The sequence below is a fragment of the Chaetomium strumarium genome (assembly GCF_033439665.1).
Source record: "Chaetomium strumarium strain CBS 333.67 chromosome Unknown B0T15scaffold_6, whole genome shotgun sequence".
NCBI lineage: Eukaryota > Fungi > Ascomycota > Sordariomycetes > Sordariales > Chaetomiaceae > Chaetomium > Chaetomium strumarium.
This window is the reverse complement of record NW_026944434.1, coordinates 2,669,316-2,682,433: the sequence shown is the minus strand read 5'-3', so window position 1 is coordinate 2,682,433 and position 13,118 is coordinate 2,669,316. Positions and strand designations below refer to the sequence as shown.

Genomic DNA, 13,118 nt, shown 5'->3' with positions numbered 1-13,118 from the left:
CAGCGGTCAACTTAAAGAGGTACCTAGAGATGCTTGTGACCTCCATGAGCATGTCAAAAAAAGCCAAGCAAGGCCTAGTTAGGGTCAACAGCGTCAAAACAGGAGAAATGAAGCCCGGACGAAAAAGGAAAGTGCTTCCGGACGGATTCGAACCGCCGACCTTCTGCTGTAAAGCTCGGATTGTCCGATACTAGGCAGACGCTCTACCCCTGAGCCACGGAAGCTGTGTCCAATTTGTTGAAGAGTGGGTCCCAAAGGAAGGAGTATGTTGGGGATGGAACGGTGGGGTGTTTGTGTCACGCGGAGAAACCCGCAAGGCTGTGTGGGCCTAGCAGGGCTCTATGTGTGGTCGGAGCTTCGGTGGACCCAATTGGACTCGCTGACGTCGAAGTTGCTGGCTGACTGACTGCAGCTCCTTCAACTTCACGTGTCATCTCCAACAATAGCGCGCTTCCGCCACTGCGAATGTGCAAGGTTGTCGGCCGACCACGATGTCGCTAACAGCCGTGCAGAGGGCTCTCGTGCCCACAGTGCGGGTGAGCATCTCCAGTTCTCCCCGCGCATCCTCCAGAGCTGCAGCAGCAGCAATGCTCGCTCTCTCCAGACCAGCGCCAACAACGAGGTCAACCGAATCCCCCCACATCCGCACCTTTCATACCACACCACGCAATGCCCTCCCCAGCGGCCTTGGCCCCGGGGCTATGCCGCCGACCTACTTCCAAAAATCCGCCTCCCTCCCCATGAACACCATCATCCGCTTCGTGCCGCAGCAAACAGCCTGGATCGTGGAGCGCATGGGCAAGTTCAACCGCATCCTGCAACCCGGGCTGGCCATCCTGATACCCTTCATCGACCGAATCGCCTACGTCAAATCGCTCAAAGAAGTCGCGATCGAGATCCCCTCACAGTCAGCCATCACCGCGGACAACGTTACCCTCGAGCTGGACGGCGTGCTCTACACACGGGTCTTCGACGCATACAAAGCCTCGTACGGCGTCGAAGACGCCGAGTACGCCATCTCTCAGCTCGCCCAGACGACGATGCGATCCGAGATCGGCCAGCTGACGCTCGACCACGTGCTCAAGGAGCGCGCCGCGCTCAACACCAACATCACGGCGGCCATCAACGAGGCGGCGCAGGCGTGGGGCGTGACCTGCCTGCGGTACGAGATCCGCGACATCCACGCGCCCAAGCCCGTCGTCGAGGCCATGCACCGCCAGGTGACGGCCGAGCGGTCCAAGCGCGCCGAGATCCTGGACAGCGAGGGCCAGCGCCAGAGCGCCATCAACATCGCCGAGGGCCAGAAGCAGAGCGCCATCCTGGCCAGCGAGGCCGTGAGGGCCGAGAAGATCAACCAGGCCGCGGGTGAGGCCGAGGCCATCTTGCTGCGCGCGCGGGCGACCGCGGCGGGGATCGAGGCGGTTGCGAGGGCGATTGCCGAGGGCAAGGACGCGGCGCAGGGGGCGGTCAGCTTGTCTGTCGCGGAGAAATACGTTGATGCCTTTGGCAAGCTGGCGAAGGAGGGCACGGCGGTGGTGGTGCCCGGGAACGTGGGGGATATTGGCGGCATGATCGCTACTGCCCTGAGCGTGTATGGTAAGGTTGGGGATGCGCAGGCGAAGACGATGGCGAAGGATATCCTGGAGAAGGGCAAGGTGATTGAGGCGGGGAGTGGCACCGGAGAGACAAGCAATGACAAGCATGCGTCGGTGCCGGAGATGGCTGCGTAGAAGGAAGCATAGGATGAACAAGGCGCCTCCTGGACAACAGGCGCAACACAACCAGGCAGCTGCTGGGGTAGGTTAGGGGGAAGGACACCATATCTGGCTGTACTATTGACTTGTCCCGTCGGCATGGAAACCCGGAAGTGAAAAAGCGAGGGCACGGCGTCAGACGGGCACTTATTGGACCACTCAGTTGCCAAATGTATTTCTACCAAGAAAAGAACCTTGCACAAATACAGGGAATTAACTCCATCAAATGCCAAACTCCCCGCCCACCACATCCAGCGCCTCCCTGATCAGCTCCAGCACCATCTGATCCCCGGCCGTGCCGGCGACCTGCACCGCACTAACCAGCAGCGGATACAACCTGAACAGGTGCTTCCGCGTCTCGCTATCCACGTTCGGCGCATCCGGAATCGCGTCCGGCTCTGAGCGCAACCCAACCAGACTGCGCAGGATACGGGCCAGCTCCTTGCGCTGCGACAGCGGCTGTGGCATGCGCCCCCGTAGCGGTTGGTCGGCGACGTAGCTGCGGAGGGTGAGGGCACAGCGGAGGATGAGATACGGTGCGGCGATGCGGGCGAGGCGGACGTGTAGCTCGTGGATCGGCTCTGAAGCGCTTGCGGCGTCCGACGTGCGCTTCTCTTCATCTTGGACTTCGACAAGCGAGAAAAGTTCGTCCAGGCAGACCGCGCTCATGAGGTCGCGCATGGTTGGTGGAGGATCGATGGTGCGGCCGATGCGTTTCTTGTACAGCGACTTCAGACGTGTCGGATCAGCCCCATTGTTCCCATCGATGACCGCGGCTTCGGCCGGAGTAGGCGGGTGGATGATAGATGTGCGGAACAGTCCCTCGGCGTACGCTTTCCTAGTTTCATCAGGAATTACCTCGGCTCCAAGGGTCGGGATGATGAGCTTGCGTAGTTTGCCGAATGAAATGATGTCGAACTGTTGGTCGTCCATGATGTCGGTGGCGGCTGTCACAGGAGCGGCCAAGCCAGCGCTGATGATGCCGTTGGCGATGGATATGATGATCTGCCAGATTTCCCGGACTGTCGCTTGAGGTAGTTCGATGCTGTGAAGGTGAGGAAGTGCTGCGTCAAGCACGGCCAAGGCGGCCTCTGTCGCTGTCTTCCACGGGGAATTAGTCTTTGTGGTTATCTTGAACTGATATTTAAGGACGATCGGTTTAGCGAGGGCGGCCAACGCCGTGGCAAACGCTCCCGTCTCGTAAATGTCCCGTTGTGAGGCGTGCTTCACGATCAAGGACTGGAGGATGGACATGCTCTCCTTTGACATGGCCACATACGTCCGCCTCTCCGCTGCTGCCTTGGCTGCGTCTTCTTGATCGTAGGCTAATGAGACAAACTCTGCAACTTGCGTGATCATAGCAGACGGAACACCTTGAGATTCTGTGCGCATCGTGCGGAAGACCTCCAGGATCTTGCCTTGTAGCGGCGTAACATACTCGACGTCGCTGGCATATGCCCCAGGGTTTGCGTGCTGCATGGCTTCGCGTAGGAGGATGAGCAAGCTGGGAACACCCTCAACGCTGAAGTCGTTCTGAATCAGGGAATACAGCTCTAAAAAGCACTCGACCCAAACTAGCAGGCATTTCTGGTTGTCTGCTGACTTGTCGTCTCTCGAGCTCTCAGGCACAGGCACTCGCCGAGACCACAGATCCCAAGCGAGGTCGAGGCTATCTCTCCCAACGCTCGGCCTCTCTTGTCCTCCACACCTGTGGAGAATGTCGCGGAGGGCGCTGTAAGCAGCAGCGCTGATATCGAGAATCTCAAGGTCCAGTAGAGTCCGGAAATGGTTGATTAGATCGCGCCAGGTTTCCGGGAAGCTTCGATGAGCGGCGAGTACATTGAGGTAAGACCCAAACAAATCCGATACCCCCTGTGTGACTACGATCGCTGTCTCTTGCCACTCATCCTGGTTCTTGCCTTTCGTAGGAAGCGAGCTGAGGGCATTCAACTCGGTTTCTACCGAAGACAGAAGGCTGAAGATGACCGCGTTCATGCAAACCGACCAAGCCTCCGGGCTGAGGCTTTCGCCATACGCAGACATTATGCGCATCAGCGTTTGGATGGCGCCTATCTTGTCAGCGTAATTCTGATATGGCTAGAGGCAGCGTGGCCACTCACTGTTCCTGAGCTCTAGTCTTTGGTCCGTCGCCACAGAGGTAAGCCTCAGGAGAAGAAGCATCCATAGCGCGGCGGCCGACCCGTCCTCGAACGGCTGCGATGCAATTCGAATCAACGTGTTGTCTGCAGAGTCCTGCATCATCTCTTCTGTAATGGACATGGACTTGCTCTTCCCGGAGAGAAAATCCGAAATGGCCCAGAAAAACGTGACAGTCTATGGGTTTGTTAGTGATAGTATGTGTTCGCTTGATCTTTGAAACCTACTGTCAACGCCACATTAAGTTCGTCATCTTGCGTGCAGAATTTGTACAGGGTATCGACGAGGTTGAGAAAGCAAGTATTAGGCAGCGAAGGCAGAAAGTCGGAGCATATCAGCTGCAGTGATGCGAACGACGGCCGTATAAGCTTGACGGCCCTTGTTAGGACAGCAGTTCTCTGACCTGATACCTCCCGTTCGGTTTCGGTGCCGAGGTTACGGGTAATGAAGATGGTGTCAATAATCTCGAACGTGAGCTCCCAGCCGCTTATTAATGACTCGCCGCAATTCTCGAGTAGACTTTTGAGACCTTCCAAGATAATCTTGTGCATGTCCACGTCCGCTGCATGGCTTGCAATAGACGCTTCACGGTCCTGCGCCTGTAGGGGAAGAAGGGAGTCGCGGAATGCCTCAAGGAGCCGCCTCTGGATCTCGTGTCGTACTTCCTCTGGCTGAGACGCGATAGCGTTGGCTTCCTCCAGGAGAATACGAACGAGTGTTTCCGCCGCGCGCGCTCTGACGGGAGCGGTATTAAATCCTGAGCTCAGAGTGTTGATAAGCTCAGCCGTCAATGGCGTCCAACCGGACACCTCGGGCGGATATGCGAGCAACCGTTCAATGTTGATAGACGCCAGGTCACCAAGCTTGGACAAGGCAAACTGGTTCTCCTGGTTTGGACCTGCCGAAGCGGGCGAGGCGATGCTGAGCACCCGCTTCCCGGGAAGTACAGCCATCTTAAGGCCGGGTGTAGAAGGCGGTGACTGGGGCCGGCTGCTCGCCTCTGAAGCTGGCTCGCTATGTTGGATCAGGCTGCATACTGCCTCTACAACCTCCACAAAAGCTGCATTCGGAAAGTCAACCGTGCTCTCAAAGAGACGAGACGCAGCCGTCTCAACCGCTCGTATCTCTGTGTTGAAATTGGCGAGCAGGGCGCTCGCTTCCTGCTCAGCTTCGCGATCCGGACCCTTAGCAGCCAGTGGCGTCCTCCCTGCGGCCTTCCCGGAAAAGAACATGACGAAGTCGGCTTGCTGTAGAGTCTCCAATACGATACTCCAAGATGAGGAGAGCGTCGGACCTAGAGCGATGCCGAGGTTCAGAAGAGCTCTCAAGCAGAGCAAGTTCCGGGTGTTCAAGGTGGTACTGTTGATGTCCATGGAATGCTGTCTCTGCCTGTCAACCCCAAGTGTCGGGCTGACGAGGCTCTCGACGCTCAGCAATCCCCGTGCATTGCTGAAGATGTTTCCTGTCCCTTCCGTGACTCCCGGGCTTGGCGGAGGCCGCATCGGGCCAGCATTCATGCACGCGGTCACAACGTTTGGAGGAACAGCGGCTTTTCCCAGAGTGGTCAGAAACGCATCTCGTGGAGTTGTCAGCTGCAGCAAACCGGCAACATGGGCGAACTTTTGGAATGCCCGGACAAGGCCATGGTAGTACTCGGAATCCAGAGCAGCGTAAAGGAAGGTCGAGCAAGTCGCGAGGATAGCGGGCCAACACTCGTCGATGAAGCCGGCGCAGACTCTGACTTCTGGGTAAAGTGGGTGGCTCTCGAGTGTTAAGGGGTTAACGGGCACCGGGTTCCTCTTGAACGATGCGGAGCGTTCCAGCTTTTCTGCGGTTTCGTCTGATTGAGGAGCAGGCGAGTCGCGTCCAACCTCTTGCTTCGCGCCTCGTCTTCTCCGGCCATCACTCGGGGCAGTGAGGGGAAGGATGAACTTAGCAAGGCCTTCCGACAGGGACATGATACAAGCCAGAGTGAGGCTGTAGACATAAGACTCAGGGATCGTAGGGGCCTCGGTTTTGTCGAGTTGGTCGATGCAGGGAACTCGCATGATGCTCCAATGGTTGCTGATTCCGGTGTTGTGGCCATCAGAACTGACCGAGCTAGCTATGATGCCAGTCATGCCACTCGCATCAAGCATTACCTGGTCGCTTGACTGACCAGCGCCGGAGCTGGAAACAGGGATAGTGGATTGATGACCCAAGCCAATGACCGATGGCTTTTCTGTGCTGACACGGACAAACGTGGCTGTCAAGTTCTTTAGGATGCTTTTCCGGCCTTCCTGCGCATCGAAGAGCATGAAAATGCGGCGAAGTAGGGCGTGCTCGGCGAAAATGCCCCGAAACACCTCCATGCACAACGAACGCTTCCAGACCGTTGTATCTTGGTCAAGGAGCTGGGTCAAGATCACAAGGGCATCCCCGCTCTCTGACGGCAGGATGGAGAGGTGATGCCGTAGGAGTGTGTAGAGTATGCGGACGATGCGGACGCTGGTTGCGAAGTTTAATCTGCTACGGAGTGCGCTGGTGACAAATGGCATCACTCTCGTACGTAGGATGTCGGCCTGCTCAACATGGGTTGTGAAGATCGCGGCGTGGTTCGTCAGCACCGACTCTATCAACTCTAGGCCAAAAGTCTGGGCGAGCCCCGAGAACCTGAGGTACTCAGGTCGTTGGCCTTCGGTAAGCAGACAGATGTCGTTGAAGATCTAACGATATCAGCTTTACAGCACCGCCAAGTTCATTCCTGGACAACACTCACCCTGTACGCATCCATGGCAGCGGCTCGGAGCGGAGCAGAGCCATTCCGCATGGGAACTTCGCCAGCAGGAGGTGAGTCGACGCCAGATTCTAGAACGTCTTAGGATAACTACATCACAAGGAGCGGTGGAAAGAAAGAGAGGCCCACTCACTGTCCTCAGCCACGACCTTGTCGAAGACGGAGACAACCAGCTGCTGCAGTGTCGCAGCAGATGTATTGTTGACGATGGCATTTTTGCTGGACTGAAGTATGAAGCAAACGTTCAAGGCGGTGATCAGTAGGTCGCCCTTGACATCGGCAGAATAGTTGGCGAGCAAAGCAGGGAGTGCTTGGAGGATTTTGAGCTGGACATCGAGGCCTGCTGACGTTGCCTGCTGCAGCGCCTCAAGGACCTGGCTTAATCGGGACCGTGGGAGTGCCCGGGAGATAATAAGCCGCTGGAGACAGACGATGGCGATGCCAGTGAACTTCGCATTTTTGGTGCCACATGCAATGATAAAGGGGTTGACGAAGTTTGGGCGCTGGGCGAGTTCTGGCACTGTGTAAGCTCGGGCCTGAAGAGAAGAATAGGGCAAACGGCAGCATTACCGTCAGATATTTGAGCTTCTGACGGTGCCCTTATACTCTTCAGCTCATCGAGTGATTTTTCGGCGGCCTGTTGTCGTCAGTGATGCTGAACACCACAGAGACTTGGATGGCTCTTTCAAGCATGAGATGGAGATATGTGGCACAGTGCGGGTTCGTACCTGGCGCAGGTCGTTGTGCTTTCGCTTGCTCTCTTGAACGAGATTGGCGAGCTCAGACGCCAGAAGCTGGGAGGTCATATTCGCATCTCAAAATGGATGTCGGGATGCTCACATCACATCGCAACCCGGGGGCATGTGTATATCGGGAGAACAGGGGTGCTACCCGTGAATGGGCGATTGCGTGTTGTCGAGGGGAATCCCAAGCAGATTCCCAGCTGCCAAGTGCAGCTGCAAACGAGCGACTGCCAACAGTGCCAAGGACGAGCCTGATGACTAAGCACGGCAGAATCTCACACCGCCATCTCAGCCGCCCTGCGCAGTGCAGCTGACTGGCGGATTGCCCGACCTGCATGCCCCGCATCCCTCCACCTGCCTGCCCTAGGTGCCGAGCATCAGCCCAACGGTTCCAGAGATTCTAGGCGTCGGGTCCAACTCTGCTTACCGCGCTGATCGCCAACACCCGCGCAGCTTCTTAAGTTCCTTACGCAATACGAAACATCTCGGCGGACGAGGAATCATGGCTGCTGCCCAAGTTCCCCGGAACTTCAAGCTCCTCGCCGAGCTGGAGAAGGGTGAGAAGGGCATGGGCGCAGGTAGCTAGTTATCCTTGTCACAGGGCTCACGCGCGGAGTTGTAAGCAAGGCATTTACTGACCGACCAATCCGACTGTGTCTAGGTGCTTGCTCGTACGGTCTGGAGGATCCCGAGGACATTTATATGACACACTGGCGAGGAACCATCTGGGGCCCTCCCCATGTCCGTGATGAAGCCAGAGCGCCTTGCCTTCGCCGCCCTGAAACGACGCCTAGACTAACCTACCGCAACATACATAGGGCAACCACGAGAACCGAATCTACGAGCTCAAGATGGAATGCGGCCCAGACTACCCCAAGGAGCCACCTGAGATTCACTTCGTCAGCATGATCAACCTCCCCGGCGTAAGCCCGGTCGACGGCAAAGTGGACAAGAACTACGTAGCCATCCTGCGAGATTGGAGCCGCATTGCGGCCGAGTTGGCAAAGAACCCCCGGCCGAAGGAGGATCCGTTGAGCTTAGAGACAGCTCTTATCGCGATAAGGAAGTAAGTGGGCATTTCCAGTCGCAGTGGGATTCGCACGACGCTGACTGGAGTCCAGATTCATGGACGAAAATAAGAAACTTCCGCAACCCCCTGAGGGGTCCAAGTACGACGTCTACAAATGAAGGAAACAGAAGACATCGGAGATCTTAGAAGGCAATAGAGGGTAGTGCCACTGTGTCTGCGCCGGCGTGTCTGAAGCTGACATCTATGGCAGTGGCAACTCGATGGGGTTAACGGCCACACACAGGAGGAAGAGGGAGGTGCAACAGAGGGACGGAGTTACCAATGACTGCCCCATTGGCTATCACAAATCACATACGCTGCTCTTATTCATCATAACCTTGATATCCTACAAGAAACTCAGTTACGTACCACGTTTCGGATAGTGCCCGGTGTGTGGCACGTGACTGCCGCGCAGCAGATCTGATTCCGGTCGCGTGCCCGCAATCGAGCTCAAAATTTCACGTAAGACCTCTAAAACCAACGGGCCGGGCCGCATGACGTATTTCGTGCGGCGCTCGCAACAGATGAATGCCGTTATTCTTCAATCCCGCCCGCTCTTCGCGGCACCGCCGAGCATGTAAGAATTAGAATTGTCCTCCCTCCCGAATCACCATGCAGCCTCTAATCACACGCTTCCGAAATCCCCAGGCTTCGCCCTCTACAGGTCCCTCATCCGCCAGGGCCTGCGCGTGCCCCTGCCAGGTGAATTGTCGACCGCCTCCCCGCTGGGCCCGACAAACCCGATCAAGACGCTCATCCGCAACGGCTTCCGCCGCAACAAGCGCGACACGTCGCCCCGCCTGATCGTCTCGGCCCTCAAGAATGGCTACCGCTACCTGACCCTCCTCTCCCGCGCCGCCGACCCATCGGCGCCGGAACATACCTCCGTCCTCGGCTTCCTCCGCGAAAACCAGGCCCGCGTGCTGGTCATCCGCGAGAAAGCCGCCGCCGAGGCGTCCAAGCGCATCTCCACCGCGCCGATCGAGGGGCGGCCGACGCTGATCAAGAAAATATCGGCCGACGGCGAGCCGCCTGTCTACGCCCCCGCGGCCCCGCCCCGCCCGCTCTCGTCCTTTCCGAGCGGAGTCCGGAAACCGCCGACGCTTGGCGCTACGATGGGCGTGCCGTTCCTGCGGCTCAAGAAACCGCAGCCGCGCTTCCTGGAGCGGGTGCTCCGGCAAAAGTCTCAGCGGAAGGAAAAGAGGATCGCCAAGATCATGGAGATGCAGGGCGAGGGCTTGGACGCCGCCGTGGCGGAGGATCAGTGGGAGGAGCTGGTCGCGGAAATGCTGGCTCGAAAAGGCGGGAGGGGCGCCGAGGCAGTAAAAAAGGGCGGGCGGAGGGACAAGTCGACCTACAGGCAGACGCTGTGGGACGCGGTCGTCAACCAAATGCAGGTCTCAGAGAGCGAGAGGCAGGACCTCGTTGCCAGAGCGAATGCCATGTGGCAGATCGTCCTGGCGGAGCAGGACATGGCGCTGAAGGAGGAGAAGGAGCGACTTGCGAAGGAGGGGAAGGACCCCGAGGAGGCTCAGCTGAGGGTGTGGGCGCGGCCTGTCTGGGCCCGACGGAAGCGGAAACCTACGAAGTCAACGGACCAGCAGAAAGAACAGGGTGGCGTCGGCGGCGAAACCGGTGAAGCCGAAGAGTCTGAGGAAACACACACTCCAAAGACAGCTTAGGCTGTAACCCAAAGTGTTGGGGTTAGACAGAGGACGGTGACTGCTTGATAACGTCAAGCCGCAACCATCGACCGAGGCCATAATGCTGCTGGCTATCAAGACTGTCAAGGAAGAGATTCCCCTCAGACTCACCGCCAATAGACGGGTTCGCAGGCCTGCACACGCCCCGTACGTACTGATCGTGTAGCATGATCACCCTGGGCAAGGACTCTGCCCTGTTGTGTAAAACATATACCAACTGCATTATGTTCACCATCTCTGGTTCTGGTTGCAATACCCTAGACTATACCAACCTGCACCGAGGCCCAAAACGCGGCGTTGATATCCTTCTGCCGGAACCCTGGTGTTCGTCCGAGACAGGTCGCCCGCTTGGTCAGTTCTGGAGCACGAACCGTGTCAGCTTGCCGAAGCACAAAACAGGACCAGCAGAAGCGCAAACACGTACCCTGCACAAGCATCATAACGTCGACAATGACCCTCCGGCGCCCCGGGCCTTGGGCAGGACCGCCCATACCAAATCCGGAGCCGCCACTGCCGTCCCCAAAGGAAAGCATGCCGCTCCCGTCAGACGCCGGAGCAAATGCCGCCGCCGACGATGAAGACTCCGCCATGGTTGTGAATGCCTGTCCCTGTGACAACATGTCTGGAAGCGTCGGATCAACCGGGTCGTTCCACCACCCGTTGCCAAGGATTATCCCCTGCTGCAGCTGCTGTTGCTGTGACCGGGGAGCACCACCTGCACCACTTCCCGGGGTCGTCGTTGAGGTCGAAGCAGGCGACACACCCGACGGAGAATGATTACTCTGCCCCGAACCACCACCACCACCACCACCACCACCAGCAGTAGCAGCAAACTCGCTCGCGGCAGCGACCATATCAGCAGCCTGCTGGTGCCACGAGCCCTCGAACCCATCATCGTCCCTGAACTGCCGCTCATCCACATCCACGGTGATGACATCCTCCCCGGGGGAATCACCACGCCCCTCTGATACAGATACATCTCGGCCTCGTCACAGTCAAAGTACTCCCCGCCAAACCCCTCCAACTCCATCCTCATATCCCCATCCAACCTGCCATCCCTGACGGCACTAACATTCTCAGTAAACGGCCCGGCCCCAAACCCGGCCGTCTGCCCGGGCTTGAGCACATCCCTAGTCCCCTGATTCCCCACCCTCATTCCCCCCATCCCCATCCCCATCCCCATTCCCGCCGTCGTCGACGGCGACGACGAGACATCAACAAAGCTGTGCCGCCCGGCCCCGCCGAGATGGAAGAAGGGGAACTGCCAGTTGGACAGGTTCTGCTGCGCGTCATGGCCCAGCACGCGGCGCAGGCGCCGCCGGATGGCCGCGCGCGACTCGAAGAGCAGGCAGAAGCCGAAGACGCGGCTCACGACGTGCTCGGGCGGGTGGGGCAGCGAGATGAGCACGAAGGCGCGCTCTAGCGTGTAGCGCTGCAGGCGCCGGCCGAAGGTGGACTCGAGCGTGTGTGCGTAGGTGTTGGGGAGGGGCGGGGCATAGTTCCATGGTGAGGGCGAGGAGGTTGATGTTGATGTTGATGATGATGGGGGTGGTGGTGGTGCTAATGGGGCGGCGGTCGTTCGGGAAGTGGGACGGAGATGCTGCTGTTGGTTGTTCTGTTGATCGAAGACGCTTTCGAGGCTGGTCGTGTTGTTGTTGCTGTTGCCGAAGTCGGGAGGGAAGGAGAGGAAGGTGGAGAAGCTTGCGTTCTCGGGTGTGGGGAGGGTGACGACTTCGTACTGGTTGAAGTTGGAGGTTGGCGAGGGTGGAAGTTGCTGGGAAAGGGAGATGGGCACAGCAGCTGTCATCGATCCGAAGTCCGCTTCTGTCGCTGAAGGAGGTGCAGCTCGGCCGGGGCTACTCGGTTCGCTCGATATGATAAGTCCTCCAAAGAGGGTTGGCTTTTCTCCCGGTGCCGTTGTCACCGTGGGTGGCGCATTGTCACTCTGAGGGGGCGAGTTGGTGGACTGGATACCGTCGCTGCCGGGTCTACACTCAGGGTGTTTGTTGCTGGCATCGCTCTTCGGGTCGCCGTCCTTGGCATCATCGTCGCTTGCTTCGCGTGCCAGGGAGAGGAATCTCTCCGTTGTGGCACGCAGTTGGCTGCCGAACTCGGGAATCCTGTCCAGCAGGCCATTGCTAAGCGCGAAGTCGTGTAGCTGCATGAACGCATTGCTCATCTCCTCGTTGGTATCCTTGAGCTGCTGGACTCTCTGTTCCAAGGTCTGGATGGCATTCTCCTTGCGGTTGCGGTACGCTCTTTGCGCAAGCCGTATCTGGGTCCGCCGCCGCTGCTGCCGGTGTCAGAATGACCATCATCATAGTATAGACCATGGACGGGCAATGCGGATGATAACCTCCTCCGTCTTGTGGAGATAGGAGACGCAGCGGGGAACCAAGGTCAACTCACGTCAGCAGCTGTCTCGTCCTTGGTGTCCAAGCGCGGGCGTCCCCTTGACCTCTTCTTCTGCTCCTCCTCAGGCTCAGCGGGGCCTGTTGGCCCTGTCTTTGCACGCTTTCTTGGACCCTCCTCAGGGCCAGGGGAGGTTGAAGAAGACGGAGGGGACGGGCGCGACCGTCTTGCTGCCACTCGGCGTGTCAACGGCCCAGACGCTGGACTGTCATTGTAAACCTCGGCGCTGAGGATGGCAAGGTCACCATGAGAATACCGCATCGGGCCGATCTGTTTGGGACGCCCCTTGAACATGTGATCTGCAGCTCTCTTGGTGTGTTGACTGTGTTGAGTGATCAGTGATGTGGGTCTACGAAGCAGAGGCGACAGCAAGATTCGAGTTGCCTAAGTTGACAGAAACGGCAGGCCTGGGCGCGACAGCGAATAAACCTCAGTATTTGTCAAAATCGTTTTCCCTTGACCCAGACCAAAGATGGCACGGAAGATGCATTGATACGACGTCGT

The 13,118-nt window shown here is 58.1% G+C and overlaps 5 protein-coding genes and 1 non-coding gene across 6 annotated transcripts; 3 read left to right on the top strand and 3 right to left on the bottom strand.

Annotated features, from left to right (window-relative positions):
- Positions 1 to 132: 132 nt before the first annotated feature.
- On the bottom strand, positions 133 to 224 carry B0T15DRAFT_t181. Its single transcript has one exon. It is a non-coding gene; the product is annotated as a tRNA-Thr (tRNA).
- A 166-nt stretch (positions 225 to 390) lies between these two features.
- On the top strand, positions 391 to 1,978 carry B0T15DRAFT_421002 (uncharacterized protein). The gene has a single exon (XM_062865549.1). The coding sequence runs from the start codon at positions 492 to 494 to the stop codon at positions 1,728 to 1,730; it is 1,239 nt and encodes a 412-aa protein (XP_062719406.1). The 5' UTR covers positions 391 to 491; the 3' UTR covers positions 1,731 to 1,978.
- Positions 1,977 to 7,493, bottom strand: B0T15DRAFT_402137 (uncharacterized protein; the record flags this gene model as incomplete). Its single annotated transcript, XM_062865141.1, has 7 exons — positions 1,977 to 3,823; positions 3,875 to 4,088; positions 4,139 to 6,585; positions 6,666 to 6,758; positions 6,821 to 7,201; positions 7,258 to 7,324; positions 7,416 to 7,493. The coding sequence occupies 7 exons, from the start codon at positions 7,491 to 7,493 to the stop codon at positions 1,977 to 1,979; spliced, it is 5,127 nt and encodes a 1,708-aa protein (XP_062719405.1).
- Positions 7,494 to 7,783: 290 nt separating this feature from the next.
- B0T15DRAFT_439303 (ubiquitin-conjugating enzyme/RWD-like protein) lies at positions 7,784 to 8,972 on the top strand. Its single transcript, XM_062865887.1, has 4 exons — positions 7,784 to 8,008; positions 8,092 to 8,171; positions 8,249 to 8,496; positions 8,552 to 8,972. The coding sequence occupies exons 1-4, from the start codon at positions 7,933 to 7,935 to the stop codon at positions 8,616 to 8,618; spliced, it is 471 nt and encodes a 156-aa protein (XP_062719404.1). The 5' UTR covers positions 7,784 to 7,932; the 3' UTR covers positions 8,619 to 8,972.
- On the top strand, positions 8,973 to 10,415 carry B0T15DRAFT_540805 (uncharacterized protein). The gene is made up of 2 exons (XM_062869810.1): positions 8,973 to 9,076; positions 9,148 to 10,415. Exons 1-2 carry the CDS (start codon positions 9,028 to 9,030, stop codon positions 10,179 to 10,181), a joined length of 1,083 nt encoding a protein of 360 aa, XP_062719403.1. The 5' UTR covers positions 8,973 to 9,027; the 3' UTR covers positions 10,182 to 10,415.
- Positions 10,416 to 10,459: 44 nt separating this feature from the next.
- B0T15DRAFT_401491 (uncharacterized protein) lies at positions 10,460 to 12,875 on the bottom strand (the record flags this gene model as incomplete). Its single annotated transcript, XM_062865112.1, has 5 exons — positions 10,460 to 10,560; positions 10,627 to 11,039; positions 11,123 to 12,023; positions 12,063 to 12,492; positions 12,612 to 12,875. The coding sequence occupies 5 exons, from the start codon at positions 12,873 to 12,875 to the stop codon at positions 10,460 to 10,462; spliced, it is 2,109 nt and encodes a 702-aa protein (XP_062719402.1).
- Positions 12,876 to 13,118: the final 243 nt, after the last annotated feature.

Excerpts from the sequence above, each read along its gene's own strand:
- B0T15DRAFT_540805 (XM_062869810.1), top strand. The coding sequence starts at position 9,028 with ATGCCGTTATTCTTCAATCCCGCCCGCTCTTCGCGGCACCGCCGAGCA. Across the intron at positions 9,077-9,147 it reads TTCGCGGCACCGCCGAGCAT|GCTTCGCCCTCTACAGGTCC; the intron begins GTAAGAATTAGA and ends CGAAATCCCCAG.
- B0T15DRAFT_421002 (XM_062865549.1), top strand. The coding sequence starts at position 492 with ATGTCGCTAACAGCCGTGCAGAGGGCTCTCGTGCCCACAGTGCGGGTG.
- B0T15DRAFT_439303 (XM_062865887.1), top strand. The coding sequence starts at position 7,933 with ATGGCTGCTGCCCAAGTTCCCCGGAACTTCAAGCTCCTCGCCGAGCTG. Across the intron at positions 8,172-8,248 it reads CCATCTGGGGCCCTCCCCAT|GGCAACCACGAGAACCGAAT; the intron begins GTCCGTGATGAA and ends CAACATACATAG. Across the intron at positions 8,497-8,551 it reads GCTCTTATCGCGATAAGGAA|ATTCATGGACGAAAATAAGA; the intron begins GTAAGTGGGCAT and ends ACTGGAGTCCAG.